This window comes from Chelmon rostratus, chromosome 7 (assembly GCF_017976325.1).
Source record: "Chelmon rostratus isolate fCheRos1 chromosome 7, fCheRos1.pri, whole genome shotgun sequence".
Lineage (NCBI taxonomy): Eukaryota > Metazoa > Chordata > Actinopteri > Chaetodontiformes > Chaetodontidae > Chelmon > Chelmon rostratus.
The window spans coordinates 8,931,446-8,946,198 of NC_055664.1; the positions used below are offsets into that span (position 1 = coordinate 8,931,446).

The window sequence follows — 14,753 nt, forward strand, 5'->3', positions numbered from 1 at the left end:
TTCTTTGTGTAAACTATAGCCTTACTGTTCACAATGTAACGCCTCCCTTCTCTGACTGAGTGCTACAGAGAGAGAGAGAGAGAGAGTGAGAGAGACAGAGCACTATTATATTGTTGTTCTGAAACAACAACTGTTTCCCTTATCCACACTGTTTGAGGCCTCCCAGCACCATCCTTCATTCAAATGCACCCTGGCAGGCCCAGCATCAAGGTACAGCTTTGATATTTTTTGTAATTGAGATTTCCTGTAATTTTGCATTTGGCACTTTTGTACATCTTTGAATTTTATTATCCAGTATATATGACCTGCTTCAGAAGATGGGCTTTTTCCCATTCTATTTCCTCTAACTGAAGAATGAGCCGTGTGGAGGGTCTGAGGGCCAGCTCGTCTCAGTTCACTCTGGAGGGAGAGCCTTTCCGCATCCTTGGAGGCTCCATCCATTACTTCCGTGTCCCCAGAGCCTACTGGGAGGACCGTCTGCTGAAGATGAAGGCCTGTGGCCTCAATACTCTCACAACGTAGGCTCCCACGAACATGACTATGACTGACATCACAGGTTTTCACTGTTCTTTCATGGGGGAAGGTCAAGCACAGATCAGATTAAATCAAATGTGTTTATATAATAAAATGCAACAATGAAGCAGTTCAACTTAAAATGAAACAGAAAAATAAACAGGATTTTATCAGCTACAAAGAATTATTTTCCTGCTTGTTTTTTTTTTTTTTTCAGATATGTGCCATGGAATCTGCATGAGCCTGAGAGAGGATCATTCAGCTTTCAGGATCAGCTGGACCTCAAGTACAGCTTCTCTTCTCTCTATTTGTAGATATTTCCGAAAGACAAACGGAATGGTTCTTTTTTTCAAATGAAACTCTCTGCCTTTCTCAGGGCCTACGTCAGTTTAGCAGCAGCGATGGGTCTGTGGGTGATCCTGCGTCCTGGACCTTACATCTGCGCTGAATGGGACTTGGGCGGGTTGCCTAGGTAACGCCATCTGCTCACTGCTTTAAAATAATGCCCTATATTTGCATTAAGCCAACAATGTTGTTCTTGTGTTTCTTTCAGCTGGTTGCTACAAGATAAAGGAATGCAGCTGAGGACAACTTATCCTGGATTTGTAGATGCTGTCAACCTCTACTTTGACAAGCTTGTTGCAGTTATCAAACCCCTCATGGTCAGTCAAATTTAATGTTTCGTTGTAATATTCCATATCAAAAGTGTCCTTAAAGAATATTTGGAGAGACAAACATTAATTTTCCTCGTTTGTTCTTTCAGTTTGAAGACGGGGGCCCAATCATTGCCATTCAAGTTGAGAATGAGTATGGATCATATGCCAAAGATGAGAAATACATGCCGTTCATAAAGAATGTGAGTTTAGTAATGTATTGCTGTGTTTCCTTTTCACTGAAATCTTACAATACATGACAATACGTTGTCATGTAGTTGACTCAGCATGTTATGAAAAAAAATAATAAATAAAAGTTTCGGCAGTGTCTCCAGTCCAGAGGGATCAATGAGCTCCTGCTGACTTCAGACAACTGGGAGGGCTTGAGATACGGCGGGATGGAGGGAGGTAATGAAGATAACTAACTCTTGAGTCAAAAGGAGGAAAAAACAACTGCCTAAAATGTTTACTACAGTGTTATTTTCATTTACCTTAACCATAATGTGCTTTATTTTAAGAATATCATTTATTTAAAAAGATACAGCATTATATAGGTTGAAACACTTGACGTATTGCAAAGCAATGCGTAATATATTTATCAAATCTTTCACTGTTTTTGATGTACTTTGTCACTGTTTGACTTTGTCCTTCATTTGGTCTTAATCTTGCTCATTTCAGTTCTTAAGACAATAAACCTCCAGAGACTGTCGTTTGGAGCTATTCAGTATTTAGCTGACATGCAGGTAGGTCATCATAATGGCTAGCTTTTGCACTGTGGCTTTTGCCCTCACTACTGATTACTTCTTATAGTAAAATAGTCTTCATTATTTATTTCTGCTCCTGCTTATACTGCGTTGTGTAAGAGCATTGGCAAAAAGGCCATTAAAGCCCATAAGGAAAATGTCAGATTTTCTTTCTTGTTAAAGCCTTGCTATGGCTCATAAATTACAGTAGACAGTAGGATATGTATGTAATACAGGCATGTGTTCTTTGTAGCCCCAGAAACCTCTAATGGTGATGGAGTATTGGTCTGGCTGGTTTGACGTCTGGGGAGAAAGTCACCACGTATTCCATGCTGAGGGTACAGAAACACTTCTCAACCACCATTTTTCCAGTGACATTTTTGCTGAGCTCATGCTCATTTTCAGCACCACTCTGCATTCCCTTCATTCTATTACACGCTTACAAGCTCTACAATGGCCAGTGTGTGTTTGCTTGTCATTTTGGATAGCCTTATGAAGGTAATTCAGAATGTCACTCCTGAGCTGTTGGGTTCAGGTATCGTTCAAGGACATTTCGACTGTTAGAGAAGAGCATTACTGCCTTACTTAACAACTCCTTCATTGCTGCATATTGTCCTTTGGCTCACTTTATGTATTATGTGATCATTTATCATTTAATGGTTTGCAGACATGCTGGCTGTTGTGTCAGAGATCCTGGAGAGAGGTGTCTCCATTAATCTGTACATGTTTCATGGGGGAACCAGCTTTGGCTTCATGAACGGAGCAATGGACTTTGGCACCTACAAACCTCAGGTCACCAGTTATGGTTGGTTCCGAGAGCAAAGAACAAAGGGCGCTTCAGATATTCGATGAATCTGATTGCCTTTAACGAATGCATTGCTTCTTACTGTTTTTGCAAATGTTTTCACTGCAGATTACGACGCTCCACTATCTGAGGCTGGAGATTACACCCCAAAATATCAACTCTTGCGGAATTTATTCAGCCAGTACTACTGTAATGTCCTTTTAAACATCCACATGCATTGATTGCATTACAGATTTTGTGAGAAACTATGTGCAATTCATTTGATGACTTTATTACCAAAAGTAATTGAGTCTGTCATAATTAGCATTAATTAAGTGTTTTTACCAACTCGCGTTCCAGCTGAGCCTCTTCCTGAAGTGCCCTCTCCTCAGGGGAAGAGAGCATACGACCCTGTTGTCATCCAGCGGCACCTGTCGCTGTGGGACAGCCTGCACTTCGCCGACAAGGTAAGCTATTGTCTGCTGTGACAGCTGATTATATAACTTACCGAAAATATCATATTCAAACTCCAACTAGACCACACTGTCAGATAGATATAGGGGCCCTGCTGGGATGAGAGCAAAATATAAGATGTGGTGAGCTTCAGATAGACAGAACATCTCTGGTATCAGGCTGTGTGTCTGCTTCGGTGTCTCCACTAGCAACATGCTGCTCAAGACAGATGTCTCACACCTTGCAGCTCGGGTCTGGCCAGGCATCAAGGTGTCAACACGCCTGCCTTTTTTAGAAGTTTCCGTCATACGCTGAATGCTGGACTCTTTCACTCAAGCATGTCAAACTTGCATCTAACATATTGAGATGTTTGACTATTCACCCAGCCATACAGGTCAGAGAGGCCGGTAAACATGGAGAATCTCCCTGTCAACAATAACAATGGTCAGTCATACGGTTACACACTGTATGAAACCACCATCACCAGTGGAGGAACCCTCAACTCCAAGAACAACATCAGAGACAGAGCACTGGTGAGGGCAGACAGACAGACAGACATACTCTATATGCTAAATATATGTTTTACATAGCTATACAACTTGATTATGCATAATCCTGTCACTGACTTTTAATGTTCTCTAGACTTTTGTGGACAGGCAATATGTTGGTAGCTTGGACAACAAGACTCATGAGCTGACACTCCCTGACGGAAAGGTACTGTTTTTGTGTCCGAGGCATCCCTGAAATATTTTCCTGATAAGCCTTAAAGTTTGTCTTTGGGGTGAAGGAATTTTCAACACAATATAGTTTAGATCACTTTTGATGCCTTGTACACAGTGGTCAAACGTATCCCACTGCCCCCAAGAAATTTTGCTGACACGGTGTCAAAATTCAAGGGAGTATTTTAGTCCAGCATCAAGTGGCAAAGCAAAAGGATTGAATAGAATAAAATTACAGTGCATGTTTCCCTCCATTAAGGACAGCAGGCTAGTAAAATATCCACTACATGCCAAACATCTTGTTCATAACTCAAGAACAATTGATTTTTAAAAAATGTACCTGGAGGATTATGATTAATTGAGCAAAACTTGCAGCAATATCTGGCAGTCATTGCTGTGAGGTATGACCTGAATATTTTTAGGTCATACCTCACTGGCTAAAGCCAGAGTAACTGATTTAAATATTTATTGAATATATCATTTTCCCTGATGGGTCAGCTTGGACTGGACTGATTCACTGTTATCACTTTTCTTCATTGCAAACTTGACACTCATGTTTTGTGCATGGCAGGGGGAGAGGACGTTGAGTTTATTTGTGGAGAACTGTGGAAGAGTGAATTATGGGAAAGCTCTGGACGAACAGCGCAAAGGTACTCTACCTTCAAGTATTAGTGTCTTGTGTTGTGCGTTACATGTTCATTGCTAATGGATATCATATACATTATATAGACAACATTCATTCATTTTAATATGGTTCGAGTTTGTGTAAACACTCAGACTTGCTCTGTGTTTTGCAGCCCAGTGCAATGTAGGACAGAGCACACCAAAAAAAGCATGTGTCTGTGTGGTCTGCTAGTATGTCTGCATTGCATATTTTTGCCTCATATTGTCTCGCAGGTATTGTGGGAGACATTCTGTTGAATCACACCCCTCTGAGAGGATTTACCATCTTCTGTTTAGACATGAAGCCAGGCTTCATGAAAAGGTTAGTGAACTGAATTTCTATTTTCATTCTGTAAAAATGGCCAAACAACCAGACCTCTTCATGGACACTAGATAGATGTTTGCTGCTTGTAAATAAATGGGCAGATTCACCCTTAAATACTTAATAATCCGCTAATGAATCACCCTTCATTCTTAAATGAAGCTATATGATACTTTTAAACAGGTGTTGCTGATGCACCTTGCATATCTGCATCAGTTTTGGTGTTTAATGTGTGGGTATATGACTAGTTGCAACAGTATATGCCCCCATATGCACCATTGGTTGCACACAAATAGTTCATGCGACAAGACAGAGCAAACTGACGCACCAAATCCCAACACTTCATGACAAAGCCAATCAAAAAAAGTCGGTTGCCATGATTTGCCAAATCCTTCTTGCCTCATAATGTCCATGTTGATTTTAGTTTTACATGATTACAGGGAGTGTTTCAAATGAATGTTTGATCTTGTTTCAGATTAATGAGTTCTGGCCAGTGGAAATCTGACCTGAAGTCGCCCTCCATTCCAGGGTTTTTCCAGGCCAGACTGTATGTAGATGGTCCTCCCAAAGACACTTTCATCAGACTCCCTGTGAGTAGGACGGCCAGTCAGTTTTCTGGTAAACTGCATGTATTAGAGCTAAAGACATGTTACCTGCAGATCTTGAATTAAAATTTTTAATTTAACACAGTACTTTGTATTGGATGTTTAAATAAAAGTATACAGTATTATGCAGCATCTTAGTCTTCTGTATGCTCTAATTGAAAAAGAAACCAACAACATCTTGATGGATTCTGAATATGTTTGACACATGCCTTAAATTGTACTGCCCCACATCAATGTTTTACTGTACTTAACTGGAAGACTTTCTACATTGTCATTTTACTGATCATCCCCAACCCTTGTCCATCCACAGGGTTGGGGTAAAGGAGCTGTGTTTGTCAATGGCCAGAACCTTGGGCGCCATTGGTTCATTGGTCCCCAGCATTTCCTTTATCTCCCAGGAGCTTGGCTTAGAAGTGGAGAGAATCAGGTATACAAGTAATTTCTAATAAGATGAAACATAATGGTCGCATTTCACTTAAGTTGGGGTGAAGTTTGCCACTGCTTTCTGTTTCTTTCTTGATAATTTGTGTCAGATTATGTGTGCACAATATATTATGTATGTTTTTTTTATGTTGTCTTTCAGATTATTGTTTTCGAGGAACAAAGAGCGGATGACAAAGTTCTGTTTGCTGAAAATCCTGATCATGGAAGGACAACTGATGTTTACAAACTCCCCTTTTGCACACTGCTGTGAAGATAATGTACAGCTACAGCTCAGATCTAGTGTACTGATACTGGCAGTTATCAAGATTTAAAGCTATTATTTTACTCATGATATTTTCCAATTGCCATTGTACAGCAGTATGTTTTGGTTTTTCTTTCTTCAAAGGTTTAGTGAAATGTCTTGCCGTTTATTCTGTTGCCTTAAATTCAACAATGCAACACCGTCTGATTGGTCTTGTTTTGTTATTTCAGTATGAACTTCGCTCTGATTAGAAATGATGTTGTTTGAACCTTTGAAAGCGTGGCACGCCCTCACAAGCTTCTCATTGGACCACAGGCTTGTCTTTCGAGCGACGCTATCTTATTCACAAAAGACGTCTAACCGCACGCAGCATCAAGTCCACCAGCAGTAACCGGAAAAGAAGTATTATTTGCCTTCATAATAAAGGGAAAACGTTGTTACACTGGCCAGCGTAAAAAATAAAAATAGACGAAATTCAATTAATGTTGACATAATACCTATCGTTCATTGCCTGTATGACTATATGAATGTGGGTGTGCATTGTGAACATGTGAAGTGAAAACGAAATATAAAACACAATAATGTAACATACGCACGTTGTTGAGTTTCTTTTGAAAACAATAGCCGGAAGTTTGACATGTAGTACTAGCTAGCTTAACGTGTAAATATATCCGCTGATCCAATGTCGCCACAGCAATTTGGGGAAGAGAGCTCGGTCAGGTGGACAACAGTCGACTCCATGTCCTTCACAGCCGTCCGTCAGTAATTTGAGATTTTTATTTATTTTCACAGACAAGGCACCGGTAAAATTACGACTTTAGAAGTGTGACTATCGCTGTTGTGGGATCATCTCCACAGTATGTTAGCCTAGCCGAGCTCCGCTGCTTAACGGGACCAGTTAGGGTTTGGGTTGGATATTAACTTTAGCTAAGTTGAGTTTTGTTTTTGTTTTGTTTTGTTTTGTTTTGACAAATAAAGGTTTGCTCTAACATGGAGTCATTTGGAGCCATTCTTGGATGCTCTGCAGGCATTGCGCTGGGAGGGCTTGTGTTTGCAGCCTACAAATTTGGCTTACTCTACCAGTTGTTTCACAAGGTAAGATCACAATTCAGCACTGAAAGTACAACCTCCATGCTTTCCTCCTCCTCCCTCCTCGTGCGTTCTATATGAAAAAGCGGCGTGGCACGGGTCAGTCCGAGCAAATACGGCTGCACGATCCGTGCACGCCGCGAGAAAGCCACCTGTGCACTGTGGACTGTCAAAGGTGAACGCTAAGATGGGCTCAACTCACGTGACCTTTGACCGGCCTTGTGTTTTTCCAGCACAAAGGCCATCAGAGCACGCAGGCTGTTAGTGGGATTGCACAAAGCCCAGAGGCAAACCATCACAGCACGCCAGAACAATATGTGGTCATTGTGAAATATGAAAGGCTGCTGGAGTGAAGAGATAATGTGACAGGTGGCCTTTACAGGGTCCATCACCTCACACTGATAGCTGTTTATCTATGCCAGAGATTCTTTTTTCATAGTTGATAACCTTTTGTGTTCTGCTAAACAGCGATGCAACAGGATTCATCTAAATATCCTCCTCTAATGCTTTTATTCTGCCCTCTGATTCGCTTCAGACCGAGTCGAAGAGTCCCCGGCATGGTGGCGAGAGCGTGGCGGAGGTGCTCCGCGCCCATGGGGTCAAGTATGTTTTCACCCTTGTTGGTGGACACATTTCACCAATCCTGGTGGCCTGCGAGAAGGTGGGCATCCGCATTGTGGACACCAGACACGAGGCCACCGCTGTTTTCGCTGCTGATGCTGTGGCAAGACTCTCAGGTGCGGATTTACAAGGATAGAACATATGACCCTCTGTCTTATTTGAGCTCATATCATGTTTGACAGCAACTCATGAAAAGGAAAGGAATTGGGTGTGCTGTCTTCTTGGTAAGGTGTGTCTTGATGTAGGCCTGTTTTTGACCTGTCAAACAGGTGTAACTAACAGCATTAATTGTGGCTGGATGACAGTAGCCCTGGTACAGTACTAAGTTTAGCTAAAACTGCAGTAGTTTCTTGTAGAGTTAGTACACTGAGTCCGTCGTGAGTGTGTTTTTCGGGACTGGTTGTGATCATGACTGCCTCCCCACCAGGCACCGTCGGTGTAGCAGCGGTGACTGCCGGCCCAGGACTCACCAACACAGTGACAGCAGTGAAGAATGCTCAGATGGCTGAATCTCCATTGCTGCTCATTGGAGGAGCCGCTGGCACACTACTTCAGGTGGAGTCAATTGAAATACTGATGCGAATATGTTGGGGAATTTGCAGGTGGAATAAAATAACAGAACAAAAATAGTCTAATAGAGCAGTGGGTTCTGCTGCTGCTAGATACAGTGTATGCCAGCCCTGTAAATGTGTTATGTTTCATCCTCATTGTCTAACCTCTCCGTCAACTGTATTTGTGTTACAGGGCAGAGGAGCGCTGCAAGACATCGACCAGATGTCTCTCTTCAAACCGCTGTGTAAGTTCTGTGCCTCCATCAGGACTGTCAGGGAGATCGTGCCTACTGTGAGGAAAGCCCTGGCCATCGCCCAGTCGGGAACCCCTGGTCCTGTTTTCATAGAGTTCCCCATCGATACGCTCTATCCCTTCCATCTTGTTTCCAAAGAGTATGGAGTTAAGAACCCTCCCAAAGGCCTGATGGGAAAAATTGTCTCATGGTATGTTACCAGCTTGACCTGTCCACACCTAACATTACTATTTAGTGCAGCCATGTCCAAACTATTCCATAAAGGGCCGTGTGGCTGCAGGTTTTCGTTCCAACCAAGGAGGAGTGCACCAGGCTGGACTCATTTAATCAGCTGATCTCACTTTTCAGCTGATAACTAAGGGATCCCTTGATGTTGATTGGTTGGCCTGGTGTGCTCCTCCTTGGCTGGAACGAAAACCTGCAGCCACATGGCCCTTTATGGAATAGTTTGGACATGCCTGATTTAGTGTATATGAAATACCATAAAGAAAGTATAGAAGACCATCTAACTGGAGAGGAATCTAAAATTACACTTGCATGAAATAAGATTCACTTTGTAAATGAATGGATTTGGATATAAATGGAGAATTTTGACATTGTTAGACATAAATGAATAGTCTGCTGGGTGTCCCGTGAACCCACACGTCTAGAACACATACAGTGTAATCATCCTTGGTTTGAGTCAGGCCTGGATGCTTTATACAACCTTGAACGCTTTCTCACTCCCCATGATTCACGTCACTCTCAGCTGTCAAATAACTGCAAAAATTCAATAATTCAAATAAAATGCTTTCACACGGTGGTCTGATTTCTTGTAAGGTACCTCAATAACCACCTCATGAACTTATTTGCTGGAGCCTGGGAGACGAGAGATGTGTCTCCACTTCCTGTTGACATCCCACAAGCCACGGACGATCAGGTAGGACTGCTAGCAGTGTTAAAGTAGTATTATTGCCAATGTTACAGATTTTTTTTCAGTGTTTTGCTGTCTTTCTTTCTGTCTTTCTTTCAGTTACAAAAGTGCATAGAACTTGTGAGCCGAGCCAAGAAACCTGTTATTCTTCTTGGTAGCCAAGCAACACTACCCCCAACTCCAGCGGATGGTATCAGGTAAAGGACAATGTATTATGGACCTCTGCTCTCGATTTTTCTATCATATGTCTTACTTGCATTCTTTACTATGTGGTTGCTCACTGTTGACACTTGATATGTTAGTGCTTAAAAATGTTCTTAAGTACTCAAATTCATCATTAGTTGTTTGGTCACATTCAGTGTTGTTTTGTAATTTTACTTAGCGATGCTCATCTGGTCAAAAATGTTTTCCTGCTTTTTTTAGGAAGGCACTGGAGGACCTGGGCATCCCCTGCTTCCTTGGGGGCATGTCCCGTGGCATGCTGGGTAAAGACAGTCCCATCCACATCAGGCAGAACAGGCGAGATGCTCTGAAGGAGGCCGACTTGGTGCTCTTAGCAGGTCAGACATAAGGTTAAATCCTCTATATTAACATAGCAATAACATCCTGTTTCACAGAAGGTAACGTTAGCATAAGATGACAGGAGGGAGATAATTAATTCATTTCATGGAATGACAGCTGCTCCTCGCTAAAAGGAACTTAAACCAACTTTAGAATTCATTTTATGTTTGTTAAGGTACAGTTAGAGCTTGAGCTCTGTTTTCAAAGTAGCCAGTACAGCCAGGAGCAACCCATCCGTGTAGAAATGTCATCATTGTGAGTTGTGTTTGCAGGCACTGTGTGTGACTTCAGGCTGAGCTACGGCAGAGTGCTTAACAGACGCAGTAAGATCATCGCTGTGAACAGAGACAAGACGCAGCTGCTGAAGAACTCGGACATGTTCTGGAAACCAACCGTAGCAATTCAGGGTATGTTCACACGGTACCATCATGATGCATGATCATAATGAACCCTTAAAAATGTCTTATTTTGCATCTCTGGGAATTAGTGGTGAATAAGCCATTTTAGACAACAATTAGAAATCACAGCTTTTGTCACTGGGTCCAGTTTTTGTTTTGTATTTACAAAATACATTTTGTATGATATTGTTTAAGCATTGTGAATTTAAACACCTTTTACTTCTGATTTGTACTCTACAATTGCACCAAAGGACAAATGCATCAGTTGTATGGTTCGACTCTAAAATGTAAATATCTGCTTATTTTAGGTGACGCTGGTTCATTCTTAGTGCGGCTTTCCAAAGGCCTGAAGGGCCATCGCTGTCCAGAGGAATGGCCTCAGAGCCTCAAAGCAGGAGATCTGACCAAAGATAATACAAACAGGTACAGTAAGCAGAGGTGATGATCCCTGGTCCCTGTTCTGTGTGTGTGTGCCAGCATATATTTTAAAGCCATCAGTGTCACCTTAACACATTTCTTCTTAACTTACACTCTGCTCTTAATGATTAAAAATCATTCTGATCCTGATCAGTTAAATCTTTAATTACGAGAATGCGAGCACAATTCCATCAATTTATGTAATCTTCATGCAAATGCAATGCAGGATGCAAAATCATTTCTCCATTGCATTAACTAGAATATTTTTTATTCAAGGGCTAAAGCTGATGAGAAGACCGAACACCACTTAAATCCCTTGAAAGTCCTCCACCGCGTGGATGAGCTGATGTCAGAGGACAGCATCATCGTTGCCGATGGGGGTGATTTTGTTGGAAGTGCTGCTTATATAATGAGACCAAGAGGACCTATGCGTTGGCTAGATCCAGGTTAGATCTCTTAGACCAAACAACATTTTTTAATGTATAGTTATTTAAATGTGAGTGGGGGCTTGTAATGCCTGCACAATGAATTAATCATTTTAAATCAGTTGATTTGTTGCTTTTTTTGCTGCTACACACAGAGGTTACAGTAGTGCACAGAACACTGTGCTGCTGGAGATGAGTCAGGCGCTACATAGTCAGAAGTCTGCACTGTAGCAATGTATTCATGTTTTCTTTGCAGTCATAGGGACATAACCTTGCTGTCCCTTGTCCCTACAGGAGCCTTTGGGACCCTGGGAGTTGGAGGAGGATTTGCCCTTGGGGCAAAACTGTGCCGGCCTGAGTCTGAGGTATAGCATCGATTGATCGACTGATGCCGATTTCTGAAAGTGCTTTGTCTGATCATCCATTGATAAGTGTTCACTTATTATCAATAAAATGCTACATTATGTGCTTATCAGGTGTGGATAGTGTATGGTGACGGCTCCCTGGGATACAGTGTTGCTGAGTTTGACACATTCACTAGACACAAGGTAAAATCCCTCATCACAACACTTACATTCTAAGTACGTATGTAAGCACCTCTATTATTTAAAGTAAATGTGTAATACTAGAGCAAGTATTGCAAACATGCCACTATCAGTCTCAGCCTACTAATAAGAATAATTCTGGCCTAAGCTGTCCTGCGTGAACAGGTGCAGCAGGAGAGCGAGGTAGATGTTAAATAAGTTTAGTTGGCATGTGCCCACTCAGGCCCTGAGAGGAGGTCTGATCAGCCAAAACAAGAAAAAACATATGTGGGTGGAACATGGTTGTATGGATGAGATGTCAATCAGTCAGTGTTGTCCACATCCTGTGTAATGGAAATGCAGCAGTGCTGTATACCTGATAATATATATGTAGTATCATATATTTGTTTTGATCACTATGTTAGAAGTTGTCTTCTAGTTGTCTGTAGGAAACATAACATGGTTGTAATGTAACAGTTTATTCAGACTTAACAGAAGTACAGCAGCTGCGATGGTAAATGGACTTTTACAAATGACTGAAACTCTGTCATAGACTTTTCTGCTTTAGACAGTTTACCAGTTGCATTCCCTTCATATGTGCCTTTTTTTCCTTTCCTTTATCCTCTTCCCCAGACACCAGTTATAGCTGTGGTGGGAAATGATGCGTGCTGGAGTCAGATATCCAGAGAGCAGGTTCCCATACTCGGCAGCAACGTGGCATGTGGCCTTGCATTTACAGGTACATTTCTGCATAGGATGTTGTGTGGTGGCTGTGATAGCATGTAGAATATGGACAGGTTATACACTGTGAACAAATTTAATTTAGATTTATGTATGATTTTGGAGCAGTTACTAACTGGCAAATGACATTTTCTTCTCCTTTTTGCAGATTACCACATAGTGGCAGATGGCTACGGTGGTAAGGGCTACATTGTAGGGCGTGAGGACGAGGACAGGCTAAATGACATCATCAGACAGGCTCAGAAGGAGAGCCAGGAGGGCAAAGCTGTACTTCTCAATGTTCTGATAGGGAAGACCGACTTTAGAGAGGGCTCTATCTCTGTATAGAGAAGCTGTGATTTCTTAAAACGTTGCAATCCTCTTCCCTTACCCTTTGGCTCTTCATAGACTTCACAATCAGGCTCTATGAAGGGTTTTAGAGAATAAGAAGATTCTGTTGAATGCTGTGTAGAGCCCAGCCCTGAGCAAACCTATGCTAATCCTTTGTGCACTTAAAGCCATATTTCATTTCAGTGATAGGAAATGACAACAGTATGCTGATCTCCTATCAGAGTTTATGAACCATCGGTTGCAATATCACTTACTTCACTCATAAACATCTGCAAAGACCTAAGTCTCGACTGTTATTATTATTAATACAATAATAATACTAATACTACTACTACTTCTAATAATAATAGCATTTTAAGAAGGGAGAGAATGAAAAGTGAAAAAACCTTGCTTTCTTTAGGGATTTCATCTCTCCAGTATTGTGGAGTTGACCTTCCCACAACCTATTACAACAGATATTTCTTGCAAATAAACCCGTGACTGCGAATCATTTGTGTGAGAGAGCATTGGTTTAAGTTATTAGATGCAACCAGAATGCCTTTTCTCCTGTTATCTAATGAACACGGAGGCTTTTTATGAGGATACAACAATTCTTACAGCTGTAATGTTCTTTATCGGTTGATGATTTGGGATAAAAATGTGTTAAATGGATTTTTTTTTTTTGAATGCCGAACATAGACAATTGATATGCCTTGTAATTGAATGTGTCTTCAACTACATTGACATATATAGAGTGAAAGTGTGTGTGCTGATTGAGTTATGCATTTCAACGATATTTAATACTAACTTGTATGCGCTGATGTGGGCTATGATTTAAAATATGCCCATACACAATATGTATTGCACTATGATTTTAACTTATTACTCACCAGGTGGAACACGAGTGCATCATTTCACTCCATCTCACTCCATTGATGTTTTATTTGATATTTTGATGGACGTGTGTCCAAATTTTGATCATGAAATGTTAATTTGGATAGATTCTCAAATAAAATGAAAAAAAGAAAGTGAGTAATGAGTGGGCTTTTGAATGATCTAAGCAAAGGTTTGTCAATGACTTTAACCATGCATTACTTTCAATGTCCCTGGTTTTACAGTCACAGTAACATATTTGTATGTAGTTGTTTTTGGTACATTCAACAAAACATACAACCTGGTTTACATCAGACAAAAAGGCAAAGGATTTTTAAATAGCAAGTGTTTTTTGACCCAAATGAATCAAAATGCAGTTCTCATTTTGAACAGGAGGTGGCGGGCTAGTAGAAGCTTTGCCGAAGCAGCCTGTGCTGACGTGTTCATGTTTAGCATAAGGTGTGAGGGGGGGCGTACGTAGTAAAAAAACAACAAACCATCTGAGAAAACCTTAGCTATTGAGTGTATCGATAAAAACCATCTCAACTAACAGCGTTTTTAGTGATTCATCAAGTGAAACTAAAGTATGGTATTAATCTCAATTAGGGAAGCTCTGGATTTTAAATAAAGTGAACATGATCGTGAAAGTCCAGAGACTATTTTTTTTGTTTGTTATATTATTCATATTCTCTCATCACGAGGCCTTGAACGCCAAGACAGACTGGTTGATTTCCGAATGATATTATATATTTGATTCCACAGATTTGGGATTGAGGCTACATAAGAAAGTGAAAAGTGTCGCTGTCTCAGTCGGCGCAGTAATTTCACAGATGCAGACAGTGCATGGGAGCAACAGTTCGCTGTGTAAACAGTTTACAGTATGTGGTGCCATAGGTTGAGCTCTGTTGTGAAGCCTCTTTCCCGTGCTTGCCGTCAC

At 41.2% G+C, this 14,753-nt stretch overlaps 2 protein-coding genes across 3 annotated transcripts; both read left to right on the forward strand.

Annotated features, from left to right (window-relative positions):
* The first annotated feature begins 97 nt into the window (after nucleotides 1-97).
* Nucleotides 98-6,514, forward strand: LOC121609357 (beta-galactosidase-1-like protein 2). Its single transcript, XM_041940963.1, has 19 exons — nucleotides 98-210; nucleotides 354-518; nucleotides 731-799; nucleotides 890-985; nucleotides 1,067-1,175; nucleotides 1,277-1,369; nucleotides 1,493-1,574; nucleotides 1,845-1,909; nucleotides 2,163-2,247; nucleotides 2,577-2,714; nucleotides 2,823-2,903; nucleotides 3,054-3,160; nucleotides 3,533-3,679; nucleotides 3,789-3,860; nucleotides 4,437-4,515; nucleotides 4,763-4,850; nucleotides 5,326-5,440; nucleotides 5,766-5,882; nucleotides 6,039-6,514. The coding sequence occupies exons 2-19, from the start codon at nucleotides 355-357 to the stop codon at nucleotides 6,147-6,149; spliced, it is 1,818 nt and encodes a 605-aa protein (XP_041796897.1). The 5' UTR covers nucleotides 98-210; nucleotide 354; the 3' UTR covers nucleotides 6,150-6,514.
* Nucleotides 6,515-6,810: 296 nt separating this feature from the next.
* Nucleotides 6,811-13,951, forward strand: ilvbl (ilvB (bacterial acetolactate synthase)-like). Of its 2 annotated transcripts, XM_041940794.1 has the most exons (15): nucleotides 6,811-6,898; nucleotides 7,119-7,235; nucleotides 7,765-7,966; nucleotides 8,278-8,405; nucleotides 8,595-8,845; nucleotides 9,475-9,574; nucleotides 9,668-9,765; nucleotides 9,992-10,128; nucleotides 10,402-10,536; nucleotides 10,836-10,950; nucleotides 11,221-11,390; nucleotides 11,664-11,734; nucleotides 11,846-11,917; nucleotides 12,527-12,632; nucleotides 12,783-13,951. In XM_041940794.1, exons 2-15 carry the CDS (start codon nucleotides 7,131-7,133, stop codon nucleotides 12,959-12,961), a joined length of 1,869 nt encoding a protein of 622 aa, XP_041796728.1. In that variant the 5' UTR covers nucleotides 6,811-6,898; nucleotides 7,119-7,130; the 3' UTR covers nucleotides 12,962-13,951. The 2 variants fall into 2 exon arrangements, with proteins under 2 accessions (XP_041796728.1, XP_041796727.1); XM_041940793.1 differs by having other exon boundaries at nucleotides 6,820-7,235.
* Nucleotides 13,952-14,753: the final 802 nt, after the last annotated feature.

What these genes read in the sequence shown, in the direction of transcription:
- LOC121609357 (XM_041940963.1), top strand. Translation starts at nt 355, where the DNA reads ATGAGCCGTGTGGAGGGTCTGAGGGCCAGCTCGTCTCAGTTCACTCTG. An exon ending in AGTATTTAGCTGACATGCAG is followed by an intron (nt 1,910 to 2,162) that starts GTAGGTCATCAT and finishes TGTTCTTTGTAG; the next exon opens with CCCCAGAAACCTCTAATGGT. An exon ending in GCCTGCACTTCGCCGACAAG is followed by an intron (nt 3,161 to 3,532) that starts GTAAGCTATTGT and finishes CTATTCACCCAG; the next exon opens with CCATACAGGTCAGAGAGGCC.
- ilvbl (XM_041940794.1), top strand. Translation starts at nt 7,131, where the DNA reads ATGGAGTCATTTGGAGCCATTCTTGGATGCTCTGCAGGCATTGCGCTG. An exon ending in TGCTGTGGCAAGACTCTCAG is followed by an intron (nt 7,967 to 8,277) that starts GTGCGGATTTAC and finishes CCTCCCCACCAG; the next exon opens with GCACCGTCGGTGTAGCAGCG. An exon ending in CACAAGCCACGGACGATCAG is followed by an intron (nt 9,575 to 9,667) that starts GTAGGACTGCTA and finishes TCTTTCTTTCAG; the next exon opens with TTACAAAAGTGCATAGAACT.